Source organism: Passer domesticus, chromosome 27, assembly GCF_036417665.1.
Source record: "Passer domesticus isolate bPasDom1 chromosome 27, bPasDom1.hap1, whole genome shotgun sequence".
In the NCBI taxonomy this organism is placed as follows: domain Eukaryota; kingdom Metazoa; phylum Chordata; class Aves; order Passeriformes; family Passeridae; genus Passer; species Passer domesticus.
In genome coordinates this window covers 1474883-1493421 of record NC_087500.1, presented here as the reverse complement: position 1 = coordinate 1493421, position 18539 = coordinate 1474883, and the positions used below count along the sequence as shown (strand labels likewise).

The window sequence follows — 18539 nt, the reverse complement described above, 5'->3', positions numbered from 1 at the left end:
ACAAACTGGTTTTGGGCACCTACTGGTAACAAAACGCTGTCCCTGCTGAACTCTGCCGTCCCTCAGGAAGTGGAAAGCACATGTTTAGGTAGTGTAAGCCTTTTTCCTTTTATTTAGAATACCCTCTTTGTTTAAACAATATTCCCCCCCCAGATACAAAGTTCGGCCAGTAAAGATTACATGGAAACTGGAACACGCATCGTCTGGAATACAAGATGCACCGGATGAGGAAGTTTAAAAACTTTCCGAGCGAAAAGTAGAACAAAGAAGAAAAAAAAAAAGTCTCCTAACATTTTCCCAAAGGTTTCACTCTCCTGTCACACACACTCTCCAAATGACAGCTAGCAAATTCAACTCTGCAAAGAGAAAACAGAGCCCCGTCACTCGACAGGAGAGGGAACGAGGCTCGGGGACACGGCGGGGCCGGCAGCGACCCCGGAGCTCTGCGGCCCCCAGGGAGGCCCCACTCACCTATGTCAACTTCTTGGCTTTGTTGTAGAGCGAATCCACTACTTTGCTCATGTTCTGAATCGTCTCGAGGGCAGCCTCGTAAGTTTTGTCTACGGGGGGTTCGTCGAAGATGATCAGGACACCCTCGCCCTGGTCAAGGATTCCTGTGGGCACAAGCTGCTGTGAGCACTGGGATGCTCAATGCTTCCAGACACCAGGAATTTAGGGATCTACCCCAGGAACACCCAATCAGCTCTGCAGGGTTTGGGAAGGGCTCACGTGTTGGGCTGGACTGGCTGATTTTGGTCAGGACTGCTTCAGCATTCCCAGAAAAAAATACATCCCAGAGAACAGCTGAGAAGCCACCCAGGAGATGAGCATTGCTGCCCATTCCCCACCACCTCCCTGCTCCTCAGGCCCTGTGCCCAGCAGGATGGCTCAGCACAGCTGGTTTATCCTGCAGCTGTGCCCAGGTGCCAGGTGGGCTCTGTCCCCCCACAGTGCTCTGTGCCCAACGCTGCCCCCAGGCATTCCCCTGGCTCAGCCACACCCAGGGACCACAGAGCCAAGGGCACAGCTGGTTCCTCAGGGTTATTGGGGCAGCAGCCTGCTGTGGGCCCAGCCAAGCCACAGCACCCCACTGGGCCATGGGGCATCCCCACGGAACACTCCGGACAAACAGCTGGGAAAGGTGAGCACAGCCCTGGGCAGCCCCAGGAGGGAGAGCCCACCCTGGCCAGACAGCCCAGCTGGGGGTCCCACGCTGTCCCTGGATGCTGTCACAGCAAGAGGGACCAACAGCATTTCTGAAATTAACCCTCGGGTTAAGGAAGGCAGATGGAACAGCAGGAGGAGCCTGACTGTCCCCTCCAAAGGAGCAGCAGGACCAGCATTCCTGTCACTCCTGACTGTCCCCTCCAAAGGAGCAGCAGGAACAGCATTCCTGTCACTCCTGACTGTCCCCTCCAAAGGAGCAGCAGGAACAGCATTCCTGTCACTCCTGACTGTCACCTGCACTCCTGCTGCCTGAGCAGGACCCCAGGTTCAGAGGAGGAAGGGACAGCCACAGCTCGTGACAGCAAACACGGGGCAGTCAGAGCTGAGGGATGCAGACTCACCATGAAACTTCTTGTCCAAGATCATCTGTGACAGTTTCCTTTCTACCTCAGCCTGAAAGTGAAGCAGAAAAATTAAAAGTCTCCCAGAACACATAAAACCACATGAATTTTACTGCTGCACCCTTGACAGGCCTGGTGGGACACGAGCACTGCCCAGCAGCAGCTGCTCCTCCCTGAGCCTGGCTTGGACACCACCACCTGCTGCAGATACCTCAGGAAATTAGAGAGCAGCTGTTAATGAGGGAGCAGCAGGGTGTCCCTTGGCCCACAGGTGACACTGTAGCTGTCACTTCGCACAGGCTTTACCTGTGAGGGTTCTGGAACTTTCTAACTCAGTTCAGCAAGGATTTAGACAAGAATGACCAAGTTCTATTCTATTTAATAGAATAATAAACAGAACTTGGCCAAGTTCTGTTTAATCCACCCTGCTCCTGCCCAGCAGCAGGAAGGCCCACAGGAGGCAGCTCCTCTCTGGGCAGAGGGGCACAGAGCAGCTTTTAGCCTGAATATTAAGGATGTGTTAAACACCACAAGCTGGGTGCAGACTGTGTGCCAGGGGAGGTTTAGGTTGGGTATTAGGGAAAATTTCTTCATGGAAAGCATTGTCCAGCCCAGGGCTGAGGTGAAATCACCAGATCTCATAGATTTGTGGATGTGGCACTTGGGGACATGGGTGGTTTTGGCAGTGCTGGGGGAATATCTGGACTCAGTGATCTCAGAGGCCTTTTCCAACCTGAATGATTCAGTGATTCTGTGACCACAAAGGCTGAGCTCAGCTCACTTCCCAACCTCTGGCCTTAATGCCAGTACAAGACAACAGCACTGGGGTGCAACTGGCTGGGATTACAGTGGCTTTTCCTAAAACTGAATCTGTCTGGGATTATCTGTAAAGCAGTTACTGCATAGTCAGTGTGACAGACACATCCCTAATGCCACTGCAGGATGATTAGCTGGATCCTGCATCTTAAGGGTCTCAGTAAGGTTCCCCTGGGAACACTCAGGGGATTAAACACAGGGCACGGGGGAAGACTGAGCTGGTCACGACAGAGCAGAGGAAAATCTGCCTCCAATAAAGAGCAAGAGCCAAGACAGGGAGCAAAACCCACAGGGGAAGGGCACAGCACAGCAAAGTCTGGAGCACAGGAAGCCTTGATGCCTCCCAGGAGCTGCCTGTGTCAGAGTTTAGTTCCCAAGGGTGAGATTTGCCTGGAAATGCTATGGATCTCATCTGTCACCCTCCATGTTCAGTTCCCAGTGACAAATGCCATTTAAGCCCAACTCCTCTGCCCCCTGAACACATCAGCGTGTTATGGGCACTGATTTCTGGTGAGGTTCTTACCTTTGAGAGCTTGATGAGGCTGGATATGTGTTCAATCTAAAAGAAAGACCAACATTCAGTTAATCTTTAGCTTCACTTTGGACACACAACCCAGAGGTTTCGGGTTCTTCCATGGAACTGCTCAAGGGCCTGGAAATGCCCTGGCCTAAATATCTCCTTTAAATAGTACCTTTCTCCTCTCTTCAGCTTCAGGTCTCACATCTGATTTTAACTAAGATGGACTGAACCCCTAAAGCCATTTCCTCTTTCAAAGGTGAAATCTCCCCTCCAAGACTGGCACAGAGGCCTTCAAAGCCAAATGCTGTCACCTTCAGGGTTAAAAGCCAGTCACCTTGCAGGGAGCACGAGAGAAACAGGTGGAAAGGACAATGACTCTGGAATGTGGTTTTCCAAAGGTCCCCTCTGCCCTCTCCTTATAATTTTAACAGGATGAACCCTGAGCTCTGAAAGTGCTGAGCAGCTCAGAAATGTTCATATGGGAACAATCCCCTCACCCCCAGCAGCAGACACAGAGGGACCAGCCCCTCCAGTGCTGCTGGAAACATTTACCTGTACTCTGGAGAAGGGTTCAATGACTCTGATCAGGTTCTGTTCCAATAAATTATCATAGAGCTTGGCCAGGTGAGTGTTTATGATGGGGTCGTCCCTGAGCTCCACCTTGTAGTCTGTCAGAGCCTGTGGGGACACGGTGGGAGGAAATAATTCCTGTAGCAACAGCTCCTCAAGGTCCTCTGAGGATGAGATCCCCTCCCAGCCCAGCCCCATGGTTAATCCAATCCCTAATTTAGCTAAAAGCCAGCAGGTCACAACAGTCCAGCAGCCTTTCCTTTTATCTCCACCCTGCAGGAGCTCAGAGCCCCAGAGCAGACAGGACTGGACCCTGGCATGGGAATCCTCTCCCTGAGCTCTGCAGCATTCCTGCTGAAACCAGGAAAAATTTTAGGAAGATACACATCCCAGTGAACAGCACCTAAAGGAAAACTGCTTCTGATTTGGCTCTCCAAAAAGAGGAAAAAAAAAAAAAAAGGCAAAAAGGAAAAAAACTGGGTTCAAGCAAGTTTACCCCCCACGCACTGAAAACGCAACCAGTTGATTGTTGGGGGGTATTTCTTGATGCACTGTTGCTTTCTATCAATGTTTCCATGGTTTCCTGCTGTGGGATGTAACAGCTTCTACAACATTCCAAACCTGGCATTTCTGACTGGTTTTTGCCCAGCCAGGGCCCACCTTATGTGTCCCTGACTCACCTTTTCAAAGTCTGCCAGCGACCGGTTCTTGCTGGCCTGTGCCACACATTTTAGTGCTTCTGTCTGTGGGGAAAGAAAACCAGAGGAGGTTATTTTCTTCTGGATTCTCCTCTCAGGGTGAATATGCCAACTGCAGTACCCTGGGAACGTGCTTAAACAGCAGAGCAGGAATGTTCCTTGTCACTGCCACGGGCAGAGGGAGAGCAGCTGCTGAGGGGAGCAGAAGCCAGGCAGCTGCAGGGCATGACCTGAAACATCTCCAGAGGGACAAACACCCGGGTCTGACAGCACCAGCTGCAGGCTGGGAGTGAGATGGATGCTGCTTTTAAGGGAAGTGCACGTTTTGGCACTTGCTTAATCAACATGGCCATTCTGGGCCCTCCAGCACAGCCACTCCTCTGCTGAATGACAGGGGCAGGGCAGCAGCTCCTGTGGACACCCCACCACAGACAGGATCAGGGATGAGTCTTCTCTACACCCCACAACTGCTGAAATGAAGCAAAAGCCTCATCCCCAAACAAGCCCATTTACACCCTCCCCAGCAGGGAACAGCAGAACAGAGCCCAAGGAGGGGGGACAGGACAAGGACAGCCTCTGGTGCACAAAGCCCAGGCTTCTGCTGCCCCCTCTTTTGGGACTGCCCTGCGCAGAGCCAGGAGCTGGACTGGATCCTTGTGGTCCTTTCCAGCTGGGGATATTCCAGGATTGCCCCAGGGCTGCTCTCTCCCTGCTCCCCCAGCAAGCACTGCTGGTCAGGGCTGGCTCAAAGCACAGTGTGGGCACAGCCAGGATCCCCTGCCCCAGCTGCCACTCAGGGCAAAGGGATGAGGTAGGATTGGGGCTGCCCTTCCTGATCCAGGAGGGATATCCCCACGTCACACTTTGCTCACTGAGCTCTAATTCCCAATCCCCTGAGGGCAGGGGAGCAGCAAAGGCCAGGCTGAGCACAGCCCCTGAGGGCAGCAGGATCCCAGCCTGGCCCGGCCCCTGGCACACCTGGAGTGGGCCCTGCACCTTCTACAAGCAGTCCTGAGCTCAAGGGTGGCCTTCTCTGCCTGGCAGGCTCACATGGCAGAACAAGCAGGGGATTTCACACCTCCCTGACTGCCTGGCTCCCCCCTCACAGCCACCCAGGCCTCCACCTGCTGAGCTGCACTGCCAGGAATGGATTCTCAGGACTGGCTACAATGAAGTAAAAGCAGCAACTCAGATTTAAACACTGCAGCAGCTGCTGAGAGCAGGGAGACAAGGACCTGATGGCATCAGGCAGTTTGTAGCTGATGAAGAAAAGCAGGAAGGAGAAAAAAGGGAAAAGGAAGCAAGCAGCCCAAATTCTCATGTTGTGAAAATCACTGTAAAACCCTTTGAAGGCAACTGACTTCTGGCAATGACTCGTGGTAATTCAATCAGTTCTGGACCTCGTTCAGGACACTCAGGAGAGATGGGTATTTTGGTATGAAAAGGGCAAAGTGTTTGACAAGAAGAACAAGCCAGCACTGAGGTAAGAGGTAGATAGAAAGGGTTAAGTTTCTGTACCTGTCTTCCTGCATACCGCAGAGCAAGCTTCCCACTCACTAATGCTTGAACATCTTCTGGGCTGCAGACAGAGGGAAGGGAGCAGAGCATTTATACAGGAACACAGTCAGCTTAAACCCCAGAGCACCTCAAAAACCCCCAACTGACAGCACAGGACTATAACCCAAATCTCACCACATCAGGAGCACTGATCAGGTGACAAAGCCACTGCTTGAGCCCATTAGTTCAGAGTCCCATCAACAAAAAGCCCTTCCCTGGAAATGCAGGAAGTTCTTCCCAGAACCATCTGCCACCTACCTGTTGAGCATGATTTTGCACAGCAGCATGTATTTCAGAGCAGTGATGGCTTTGGGGTTGTCAATGGAATCATTGCCCTCAAATGCCTCATAAAAATATGAATAGGCTGTTTTCCAGTCCTTCTCTTCTGCTGCGTGGATAATACCTGGGAGAGGCACAAACAGGTTAATTCTGAGCATGACTGGCAGAGGACAGAATAATTTGGTTGTTCAGTGCTGTATCTATGACTTCAGTGAGGAGAAACCTTTCCTCCTCTGCCCCCCTTGCCTCATGTCCATCACGAGAAAATCCACACCCTCTCTTACAAGGACATTTTTAGACAGACAAGCTTGGGGCACTTCAGGTGAGTTCCTGTAAACTGGGTCAGGAACAATGTGTAATGGAACAGGAGCACAGTGTGAGGCTGGAACTGCAGTACCTGGGGAGCTTATGGACCCTCCAGCACTGGCAGCTTTCAAAAGTGGGCTGAAACCACCAGTGTCAGGAACAATGCCACTGCAGCTGATGCCACCTGAGGCAGAACTGCTGCTGTCCTGAGGCCCCACCAAGCACCACTTGCCACGATTCTCTCAGACAACACAAGTGTCACACACTGATGTGTCAGGGCGAGCCCTGGGCGCTGTCCTGCTCCTGGAGGCCTCACCTGACTGCATGTCCAGCGCTGCCTGCAGCTTGGGGGGACAGTAGATGGCATTGGCTGTAGTCCGGGCCGAGGTTAAGGCTGCTCTTGCTTTTGGCAGATTGCTCAGGGCGTGGTAAGTCTTGCTCTCTAGGAGCTGCACTTCCACCAGCAGTGCCTTGTCATCCATCTTCTTCAACTCCCGAAGCAGCTGGGAGCCTGGCAGAGGGCAAGGACAGGACTGTGAGCTGCTCTGCACCAGCACCCACACAAAGCACCCCCAAAAGCTCCACACAAAGCTTCTCCAGGGGCCATCTGTCCTCCCCCAGCAGCCAGGGCTTTCAGGGAGGCTCACACAACATGTCCTTCCAGGAAAAAGCAAGGCAGAGGAATAATGGTGGGACAGTGTCAGTCCACAGCAGGAGGATGAAGTAGTTTTGTGTCAGAGGTGGGGTGTGGGCAGCACAGTGCCCTGGAGGGGCTGGGCAGCTGGGATGGTCACTCTGGCACCCATGCCCTGGTGATTTCCCTCTGCTGCACAACTGCCCCCTTGGCAGCATGGAGCATTCTCAAGAAACTCCTGAGAATGTGGGATGAAGCAGGAAGGATTTCACACAGGACATCTGCAGGTCAGATTTAGGAGGCAGGAAGGGACAGCCTAGGAAATGCCAGGACAAGCTGCCACATCACAGCCTTGTGAGGACAGAATGAGCAGTCCTTGTCTCCTTCTTTCCCCCACTGAGGAGGTAATTTAGGGTGAGCAGAGACAAAATCCTCCTCCTCCCTTGCTGTGCTCAGGAGCTGGTAACCAGAGGTGAAACTGCAGAACTGGGCAGAAACAAACAGATTCTCCCTGGAAACATCCCTGAGACTCTGCCTGCACCTACTCCCCATGGCCACAGCCCCTCCTCAGCCACACAGGAATGCTGTGCACAACACTGACGTCCTGACAGAGCACCAGAGCCTGCCCTGCAGGTACAGACCTTCCCAGCTCCCCAGGCTGTCCCACCAGCAGCCAAGGGATTCAATTAATTAAGCACAGCTCTGGAGTGTGCCCTCTGATCAGTTTAAACCCGAGTTCATTACCTATCCCTATGCAAATGAGTTCTAATTCCATCCTGAATTCCATGAACATTCTGTTGAGATGCATGCCACCCAGGGGATTCTGGACATGACACAGCCTCGTGCCACCACACAGGTTAAGAGGTTCTGGGTCTCAGGTGAGCAGTTCAGGCTGTGTCCATGCAGCTGCCCCTCAGCCCTGGCAGAGCAGGCTGTGCAAACACCCCTCAGACAGCTTAAACCTCACAGCTTAAACCTCACTGACAGCTTAAACCTCACTTGAACCTTAAATCTCAATTACAGCTTAAGCCTCACTTACAGCACTGCAGTCATTTGCAAAATGAGCATTTTAAAAGCACCAGGGGAGCTGTAAGAGGCCCTGCTTTATTCTGCTTTGAGGCAGAGCAGGAGTTCACTGGTTCATTTCCATCCCTTGGGTGGTGCAGGGGCAAATTCTTAAAGCCTCCCCAAGACCTTGGCTAATGACACCCACAGAGGTTTTGCCATTTCCTGGTTTTACTGGGGCTGTGTTTGAGCAAATTGAAAAAAAAAGCTCTTTTCTCCCTTCAGCCTCTGTGACCACAGCAGAGTATTTCAGCAGGAGCCAAACCTGTGGCCTTCAGCTGGATACAGCTCCCAAAATTATCTGCAATGAACAAATCACAGAATCTCAGAGTGGGATGGGATTAAAGCTCATCTCATTCCACTCTCAAATGGGCAGGGACACCTCCCAGATTGCTCCAGGCCCCAGCCAAACTGGCCTTAGGCCCAGCTGAGATGGGTAAGGATGGTGAAACAGTGAGAACAAAGACACCTCTAAGAGCTGTCATCACCCAGCTACAGCAGAAGGTGCCAGAACTGCACCAGCAATGAGAAATTAAGCCCCAAATCCTGCAAAGCCTCTCAAGGAACAGGACACAGGTGACTGCTTTCCTTGGCAGCAGTAAATGAAAAGCAAAGATTTACCACCACCTAGTGGAGCCTCACCTAGCTGCAGAGCTTCCTGGTACCTCTTGGTGTCGAAGTAGAGAGAGACCAGCCTTGCCTGCAGAACAGAAAAGGAACTGCTGTGAGGAAACCAGAACAGATTTGCTTTGTGAAATGAAGTTTTATATTCTTCTCTGCACAAACTTCACTACATTAATCTGTATTTGCCACATTGTGTGGTCCAGTTGTGCAAGGCCTCCTGCACAAGGAGTGAAACCCTGCATTTTTAAGGACATATTTCAGTGTAATTAATGCCCTCCCCTGACACAGAGAAATCTGAAGAGCACACAAGTGCTCTACTTTTAAAGGTATTAAATATGATGATGCTGCTCCACATGTCTGGGATGTGGCACCTACCTCCAGAGCCTGGCGAAGGAAAGTCCTCTTCTCTGATTTGGCCCATTCAATACACTCTAAACACAGGTCAACCTTCAAGGGAGCAGAAAGGAATCAGTAAATTTTAGACATTTTCTTTGTCAGTGCCCACCCCAAATGCCTCCCAATAACACCAGAGGTGCCAAATGGAAGCATTTGGGGTAGGCAGTAATGCTTTCCCAGAGTTTAAACCCACAGTCATGGTGTATTTTCAATAAAGAAAAATAAGTTCCATGTGCTTTAGGGCCTAGATAGATCAAGTAAATCTGAATAAAGCAGCAGAGGTGCTGGGCTCTGCTTTGGGGGCCTCATCCATCCTTTCAAAGCACAGCAAAGAAACTCACAATCTTCCCATCTTTTTCAGGCTGAGACTCCCTTGATGCATAAAGCAGATCTGCTCCACCTCAGGTATTGTTGTAGCTCATCTGGCCAATATTACACAGTAAGTCATCCTGTGGTGCCAGGCTCAGGAATAGCTCTTCCCAAAACCTCTGGATTGCAGCTCTACACTGCAGGCCTTGTCAGCTCCTCCTCGCTGCTTATTAAATGTGAACATTTTATGAAAAGCCATTATGAAGTCTCAATTTATTACAGGGTGATAGCTGGAGCATTAGGAGCTGGAGAAATCTCCAATTTCACTGCTTTACTGGGCTCCTGGGAGCATTCTGGATGTGAGCTACCATGAGGAAGCAGACAATCCTCAGAACATTTCTGAAAGGATTTGAGGTTGCTGCATCAAGGATCTCACAGGTTAATGTCATCTTTCCTTAAGGTTTTGGGGTTGGCTTCAGAACATGCTCTAAAGTGACTGTTTTGACTGACATTTTATTATTTTCATCACCATTACTCCAACCCAATCCTCCTCTGCAACTGCACTTCAATGCTGTCCTTCACACTAAATTACCCTGAGAAAAGCCTGTAGCTGCTCATTTTCTCCTGACACTTTTGGGAGTCCTCCCTTCTCACCTGAACATCCCACCCCATTTCCCCTGACCTTGTCTGCTAAAGAAAGAGGGGGAAAACACTCTGCCACCATTCCTCACCCACGAGCCACAAGGACTGAGCAGCAAACAAGGCACATTGCCTGGCTAACCTGCACTAGAGGATGACAGTTCTAGTTTGGCTAATTTGTGCTAATTTGGCTAATGAGAATGTCACCTGTCCCTCAGCATGGCAGAGCCTCTCCAGCCTGCAATCTGCCAGTCCCAGAGTGCAGGTTTCAGGTGGCTTTTGTCCCTAACCTGCTGCTCAGACCCCTCCTGTGCCAGCACAGCCTGCAAGCACTCCCAAGGTGCTCCTGTCCTTATCCTGCTCCCCCCAAAAAAAACAAAACTAGGAAAAAAAAAAAAAAGGAAAAAGACAAACTAAGACAGCTGTATCCTACGGAGCTGATGAGAATGGAGTGAATCCTAACTCAGCTTTTCTGCTGGGGGAGCTCATCCACTGAAGCAGTTGACACCTGGTAGCTGCCAAACCCTTTCCACTCCTGCTTCAGGAGTAACTTTTGTGCCTCTGTGCAGTGAAACAGCCACCACAGGTGTGTCCCCCTGCCACCCTGACCAGCTCCTGGAGAGTCCCCCAGCAGTGGCTCCTCCAGTTCTGTGCCATCCCACACCACCTCCACCATTCCTGCTCCAAGCTCCCTGGGAACACATTCCCAACACTGATCACTACAAAATACTCCCAATGCTGCTCCTACAATCACTGAGGCTGGAAAAGCCCTCTAAGATCAGAGTCCAACCATTCCCCCAGCACTGCCAAGGCTTCCACTGGCCCATGTCCCCAGGTAGGGACACACAGCCCCCACAGGCTTTTAAGCCCTTCCAGGGATGGGAACTCCACCACTGCCCTGGGCAGCTGTGCCAGGGCTGGACACCCCATTCAGTAAAGGAATTTTCCCTAATATCCAATCTAAACCTCCCCTGGCACAACTTGAAGAAGCAACATGAATCTAAGACAAATGCCCATGGTGGGAATCACTCCTAAACTGCAGCAGGGAGAGACCTGCAGGAAAAACATGGTTATAAATTCAATTATCTGATGTTTTATTTATAAAATACATCCAAATGCATTAAAACTCTGCTTCCTGACATGAATAATTCTTCAGTGAGAAGCAAACTAGGTCAGATAATGGTGTTGCAGGCTTTTGAGGAAAAGCCAGCCTGCTGCAGCCTCACCTCCTGTCCTGTGGCTGCCTCCATGTCCAGGAAGAGGTCGAGCAGGGAGCGCACCAGGCGCGCGGCCTTGGCCTTGCTGATGGAGTTCAGGAAGGGCCTCACGTACTTCAGGAGTCCTCCCAGCTCTGCAAAAACCCCAAAACATCAGATGAACCCCCTAGCCAAGAGCTGCACCCAGCTGGAGCAGGATTTGTCACAGCAAACGTTTCCCAGGTGGTTTTTCAGCATCACCCACAGAGCAGAGTGACAAATGTCACCTGCAGGGAGCCCTGGAGCAAACAGGGACTGCACAGGGACTGGGGGCTGCAGCCTCACCCCAGCACTGCCTGACACTGCAGCTCCCTCTTCCCACCAGCTCTAACTGCCTCACCATCAAAATGTAAGGACCTGCTAAATGCTTGGAGATTTTTCTGTAAAATCAGGGAGGGAGTTTATCATTTAGGTGTGTTTTTATTAAGTCACAGTTTCATGCTTTGATCTGCCCCACCTAGCCAAGCCCAGGATGTTGGATCCACATTGTGCTCCACCACTGGAAAATCATGTTCCTTTACACTCCAACTCCACCTTTATCTGATCAGCTCTAACTTCACTTAACTACATTTCTGCTTCTAAGTCTCCTCATTAATTCACCTTTATAAAACCTGTCTTTATAAGAGGTGGAAAAAGGAAATGTCTTTTTTTTATGGAGAAACACTGAAGTGTCATAGGCAGGGAGCAGAGGAATGTGGCAGTCACAGCACAGCAGCTCCAGCACTAAGGAATGCTGGACGTGGTGGAACTGCAGAGCACAAGTGAAAAGTCTCCTACAACAAACACCACGTGGTTCTGGGGAGGTCCTGGACAGGGCTGCTCCCAGTTTGGGAAGATGATCCTGCAGGGGCAGGGTTCAGTGCTGACTCATCAGCACCAGGGCTGCACACTGAAATCACAGCTCTCTGCCCCAGATTTCCAAGTCTCACCCAAATATCAGGTGGATCTCACACTACTGTGTTTACAAGGTTCCACAGAAAAGCAAAAGCAAAACAAAGCTGGGAATGACTAATTCAGAAATCTTCAACACCAAACTGGTACTGAATCAAAACTAAAATAAGAGATTAGTCTAATTTTATTTCAATTAGTATATGGAGGAGTATCAGGAGAATTTCAGTTTGGAAGGATTCCAATAAAAACAAATGTAAACAAGGGTTCTTCTGTATTTCATTTAGAAGTAATGCTAAAGAATGCTAATGCTAATTGTTATAACAACCTTATTAATACCTAAAAAAATATTCTTCATATTTTTGATTTTTTTAACCTATTTACTTTAAGTTTAATCAAGCCTGACACACATCATTTATCACACCCTTAATAGGTGGAACTCACTTTTTCCAATCACTCATAGTGATCACAGAATCCCAAAATGGTTTGGGTTGGAAGGGACCTTAAATCCCACCCAGTGCCACCCCTGCCATGGCAGGGACACCTCCCACTGTCCCAGGCTGCTCCAGCCCCATCCAGCCTGGCCTTGGGCACTGCCAGGGATCCAGGGGCAGCCACAGCTGCTCTGGGCACCCTGTGCCAGGGCCTGCCCACCCTGCCAGGGAACAATTCCCAATTCCCAATCTCCCATCCAGCCCTGCCCTCTGACAGTGGGAGCCATTCCCTGTGCCCTGTCCAAGTCCCTCTCCAGCTCCTGGAAGGTTTCTGAACATCCCAAAGTGCAGATTTAGGACAAACAGAATTTAACTCAAGTATGATCCTCAGCTTTAATTCCCAAACTGCAGGGCAGGAGATCCTGACCCCAGCAAACACCTGGACTCAGAACCAGAACACCACAGAGTGCTCTGACTGCCACACCTGCCTCCAGAAAAGTTTCATTTTCTCTCTGCCAGAGCATGAACAGGCAGCTTTTTCTACACTTAAGGTGCAGCTACTTGCACACCTCAGACTGCAACCTGCAGGCAGTTTTCACTCCACAAGGAACCTGCTGCTCCATGACTTTTCCCACACCACCCAGCTCTGGGGTTCATTTAATCTCCAGTACAAGTCCTGGGTGCAAATCCCAATCATTTTAATTCAAGGCAAATGCTTTGGTCTCATACACAGCAAACAAACAAGCACAGCCAACCCAACACAGCAGCTCTGCACAGAGCTCCTCTCCAGCATCTGGGAGCTGGGAAAGGTGGATCTAATTGAGGCTCTCCAAGACCCATCAGCTCCCAAGCACTGCCAGGAGCCCTCCTCCTGTGCATCCCTGCCTCCAGCAGCTCCTCAGGACCAGTGGGATCAGTGCCCAACACACTCTTTCCCACAGGAACTGCAGAACAAAGAAGGAAAACTCCAGTGGAGCACACTGCACTGTTTATCATCTCACTGATGTGCTCCAGAGCTGCCCAGAACTCCCCAGAAAGCAGATCCCAAGTCAACAGCTGGAATGCAGCTGTGCATTCTGCAAACTCCACACTCAGCCAGGCAGGCTCAAAGTTCCCACAGAAATTTCTCTCTCCTACTAACGTAACCATCAACTATTTTTAGGATTTTATTTTTCTAAAGAAAATGCAATGCCTGGTAAAGGGGTGGGATTGACAGCTCTGCAGGAGTGATGAGCAGCAGCTCTGGAAAATGAAGCCTGCAGCTCATCCTCAGGGAAGTGCTTCCACCAGCTAACACTGCACATACCCAAATTCCCAATCCCACTTATTCCAGCCCTACAGTTCTGGGAAATGCTATAAAAACCTGGAACTGTCACAAAAAAAGTAATCAATCTACAAGTCTATCTGCTTGATGAAGATTAAGGATTGAAGGGGGTCACTTGTATTATTGTTATTTTTGTAAACAAAGGCTGCAGTTCAGTAGTCAGAATCACAGAATGGTTTGGGTTGGAAGGGATCTTAAGGCCCATCCAGTGCCAGCCCTGCCATGGACAGGGACACCTTCCACTGTCCCAGGCTGCTCCAAGCTCTGTTCATCTGGCTTTGGGCACTGCCAGGGAGGGAGCATCCATGGAATAACCTGTGCCAGGGCCTGCCCACCCTCCCAGGGGACAATTCCTTCCAATATCCACCTCCAGGGACAGTGTATCCACCACCTCTTTGGGCACTGGAACCCCTCAAACCTCTCCAAGAAGTTCCACTGGCTAAAACCACACCCTGTGCAGTGAAAGCCAGAGGATGAAACCCCAGTGTGTGCCCAGCACTGGGGGCTCTGGGAGCAGCTGTACCTGCTGATGGTGCTGCTGCCCTGACCTGGCACTCCTTCCCAGAAAGCTGACAGGAGGGAAGGGCCAAGCCCTTCCCACAGCTCCACAACTCCAGAATACACCTCCAGGTCCTGCTGATCTCCCTCTCAGCTGCACACACACAAACGGCTTCTGAATGACACTCAGTCCATTTTCTTCCCTCCAGAACACACTCACTCTGCAGTTCAGTGGTACTTTAACAGACCACAAATACATTCCATGTTTGCCCCCCCACAGCCCTGAGTTTGAGGAGTTAACAGCATTACTTCCAATTCCTCAGCATTCCCCTTGAAAGAAAATAAACCTATCAATCACCACTCTCTGGGAAAACCCTGGAACTCTTTATCCTTGTGCCAAACTTCAGCTTAAACTCAATCCTGCCCCAAGCTCTGCAGAGCAGTAGAGGCCACGAGAACTCTGCCCACCAGCAGCACATCCACACTGGCCTGGAGAGCCTCCGATTTCCCCTTTTCACCCAAACACACACATCTCCCCTGCTGCAGGGCCCAGCCATGTTTGGTGATCTCTGCTGAGCAAACACCAGGGTGCAAAGGGCACTGGCACAGCACAGCCAGCCACACTGAGCTCCTGACCTCAGCCAGGAAAGGGGCACTTGCACAGCAGCTTCCTCTGTCCTGCAGGAGCAGGAAAACCCTGGGCTGGAGGGTTTGTTGTTCCCCTAAAAGCAGCCCCCAGCAGGAATCAGAGGTGGGCACCTGAGTGAGGTGACAAGAACAGCAGCTTTGTTTCCAGCACTGTCCCCAGCCCTGTCCAAGTGCCATCCCCAGGGGGACCAGGGCTGGGATGCTCATTCCAGCACAGAGCAGTGACCTGGCCCAGCCCAAGAGCAGCTTCCCAAGCCCAGAGGGACACCAAGGGACATTTCAAACTAGACACAAACTGTGACCTGGAGCCGTGGCTGAGCCCTCAGGAACTTCCCATGTGCTCCTCTGAAGTCAGGCCTGGTGGGACTGAACCTGCTGCTGGGTGCTTCCCCCACCCATGCCAGACTTGCAAGGAATCATTTCCACTGGCAGGGCTGCAGCCCAAGCACAGAACAGGCTGGGCATGGACACAGAGTGTCCTGAAATGCTCCAGGGGAAAGGCACAGCCCTAAACTGCTGAGTGCACAACAACCAACTGCTGCCTTGAGCTTTCCAGGAAACAGGAGACAGCAACAGACTCAAAATCATCACTGAACAGAAAACTGACTCCATCCCTGTCCCCTCACACACTCACAATAGAGGGACTGTCCCCTGCAGAGCTGGACAGGGGCTGCTGATGTAATGGCCAGCAGATAAATCAATTGATTGTGAGAGGAGCTGCTGGTGAGGGAGTATTTTATGGGACAAACTTTCCCATTTGAAACCAACCAGGAGACACCTCTCATCTCAGAACTTAGGAAACTTCAGTCAGCCATACTGAAACAGCCCCATGTCAAAGGCCACACACTGAACTGTGCATTGTTGGGAACACTGGGCCAAGCAACACCAGATCAATATTTATGTTCTTTATCTGGTTTTCAGTCTGTCCTGTCTCTGAGAGAACATTTCCTGCCAAAAGCTGTTTTTCCAGCTATCCCACTAAGCAAGGAGACTAAATCCAGTGGCTGCAGGATCTCCTGCCTGTTACCCCAACTCCTGATTTCAGGCTCACCTTCTGCCTGCCCAGTCTTGGCCAGCAGTGACCCCAGCTCCAGGATGCTCTGCTCTTTGACTTGCACTGCTTCCTCATCGTTTTCCTGGACATCACGTTTCACTGGGAAGAAAAAGAGCAGGAAAGTTGCCTTTAGTGGTGCTTCAGGTGGAAAACTATCCCTGCTGCCCAGCTCCTGGATGTGTGCCCCGAGCAGGAGCTGCTCCAACAGGCACCAGGGAGCTCAGCCCGGCCCAAGAGGTCTGGGAAGTTGAAATGCAGTGCAGGGAAGTTTGCAGTGCTCTGTCTGTGCTCCACAGGGGCTTCACCAGCCCACAGACCCCCCTGCTCACTCCAGCTCCAGGTTTGAACAATCTCAGCTTGTCTGGCTGTGCCAGTGTCACTGAGAACAGCACCACACACCAGAGCACACTGGAGCCAAGTAAGGGACATTAATGGCATTTCTGGGGTGGACACTCCACTCTGGCACTGCTGATGTTGCTGCTTTGTGCATCAAGCTGAGATCCCGTGGATGAAGTGCAGCACAAGCCCAGTGGGGTGGGTACACCCCTCCCCACTGTGGTGTCACACCTCTGCCAGTGCTGAGTCCTGGCAGTGCCACCACCTCTGCTCTGTGTGTGACTGCTCTGAGGCAGATAAAGGGACCAGTGACAGCCAGCAGCACAACCCCAGCGTGCTCAGCACAGCTCCATGCCATTCTCCACCACACAGAGCCCTTCCCTCCCTGCCACCACCCCAGCACAGGCAGCTGCTCCAACCTCCACACAAACACAGCCAAAACCCCGGCTCTGGGGAACTGCAGCTGTGGCTCTCACCCCCTCAACTCCCCACCCAAAGTGAGGGAACCCTGCTCCAAAGGAGGAAAGCACCACAGGCACACTGCCTGTGCCCCTCCTGCTGCCCCCGGCCACACCGGGGGCTGAGCCCGACCCCAGAGCGGCACCTCCTGCTGAGCAACGAGCGAAACACCGCGGACAGAAACAGCCCCGGAGCCCGGCAGCACCGCCAGCTCCTACGGGGACACTCGGAAAGCTTCCCCGACACGGCGGGGTGACAGCGGGGTGACAGCGGGGTGACAGCGGGGTGACAGCGGGGTGACAGCGGGGTGACAGCGGGTCACAGCCTCTCCGCAGAGGTCACCGCACGGCAGCGGAGCCCAGAACCGCCGCTGCTCCCAGCAGCTCCGCGGGCCCCCCCAGCCCCTGCACAGCCCCGAGCGCTCCGCGGCAGCGCAGCCCGGGCCGGGGACCGGCGGGCCCGGGCCGTGACACCGCGCCCGAACCCAGAGCCCCGACAGCCGCGCTACCGGCACGGGCACGGCCCGCACACGCCGATCGGGGATGCCGGCCCGGCGGGCTCGCTCCAGCCGGACGGGGAGGAGCGGCCGGCCCGGCTCCGGGGCCGCTCCGAGCGCTCCGCGGACACGCACCGGGCACCGGCCCCGCCGCCGGGCTCCCGGAGCGCGGCCCCGCTCCGCCCCGCACCGACGGCTGCTGCCGCCCGTGTCCCCACGCGCGAGGGCCGCCGCCGGTGCCGTGCCGGCGCGGTGCGGCGCCGCGGGGCCGGGCCCAGGCCGCGCTCCCGCCCGGCGCGCACGGTGAGTCAGCAGCGGCGGCGGCGCGGGGCTCCGCGCGCCGCGGGCGGCGGCGGGGCGCGGGCGGCGCGGGCGGCGGGCCGGCGCTCACCGATGGAGTGCAGGATGCCGATGGAGGCCTCGCGGTCGGTGGAGAGCAGGGACTGCGCGCGCTCCAGCTCCAGCACCGCCGCCGCCGCCATCTTGCCGCCCCTCCGCCTCGCCGCCAGCACGGAAGCGGCGCCGCGGCCACGCCCCTTCCGCGCGCGCGGCATGCTGGGAACTGCAGTCCCGGCGCGCGGGGGCGGAAGGGGCGGGGACTGCGGAGGGGGCGGGGCTGGGGCTGCTGAATGACGCCTGCGCCGAGGGCAGGGGGCGTGGTTTCCGTTGGGGCGCGGGAAGGGGCGTGGCCTTACGCGCCGCTTCGACGGTTGGGTGGGCGTGGCTTGGGGCGGGGGCGTGGCCTGGAAGGGGCGAGAGTGGGAGCGCGGGGAAGCGGCGATGACGTAAGAGGGGCGGGGCTTGGGAGGGGTCTGGGTGGGGACGTGGCTCTGGCTGGGGGCGTGGCTGGCAAAGGGCGCGAGGGACACGGAGGGGGCGTGGTCCCGTGAAGGGGCGTGGCCTTTAAATAGGCGGGAAGCCGGCAGAGGGGTGGGCGTGGTCTATGTGAAGAGATGTCGTCATTTGTGGGCGTGGTTGCTGGGTGGGCGTGGCCGGGCGGCCCGGCAGGGAGCGGGGGACACCGGGCCCGGGGGCCCCGAGCGGGAGCTCCGCGGAGCCCCGGGGACCGGGAAAGCCGCGGGGCTGCCCGGGGCGGGGCCCGCCCGGAACACCCCCAGCCGGGCCCGCTGCCGGAGGGGCACCGATGGCCGCGTCCTGCTGGGGT

The 18539-nt window shown here is 53.6% G+C and overlaps 1 protein-coding gene across 1 annotated transcript; it reads right to left on the bottom strand.

The window, feature by feature from the left end:
* Window positions 1–89: 89 nt before the first annotated feature.
* On the bottom strand, window positions 90–17924 carry PSMD11 (proteasome 26S subunit, non-ATPase 11). Its single transcript, XM_064399781.1, has 14 exons — window positions 17766–17924; window positions 16081–16182; window positions 11208–11332; window positions 9013–9084; window positions 8656–8713; window positions 6631–6825; window positions 5988–6132; window positions 5691–5751; window positions 4155–4217; window positions 3457–3582; window positions 2908–2943; window positions 1569–1620; window positions 472–614; window positions 90–356 (listed from the first exon to the last, which is right to left on the bottom strand). Exons 1-13 carry the CDS (start codon window positions 17854–17856, stop codon window positions 472–474), a joined length of 1269 nt encoding a protein of 422 aa, XP_064255851.1. The 5' UTR covers window positions 17857–17924; the 3' UTR covers window positions 90–356.
* Window positions 17925–18539: the final 615 nt, after the last annotated feature.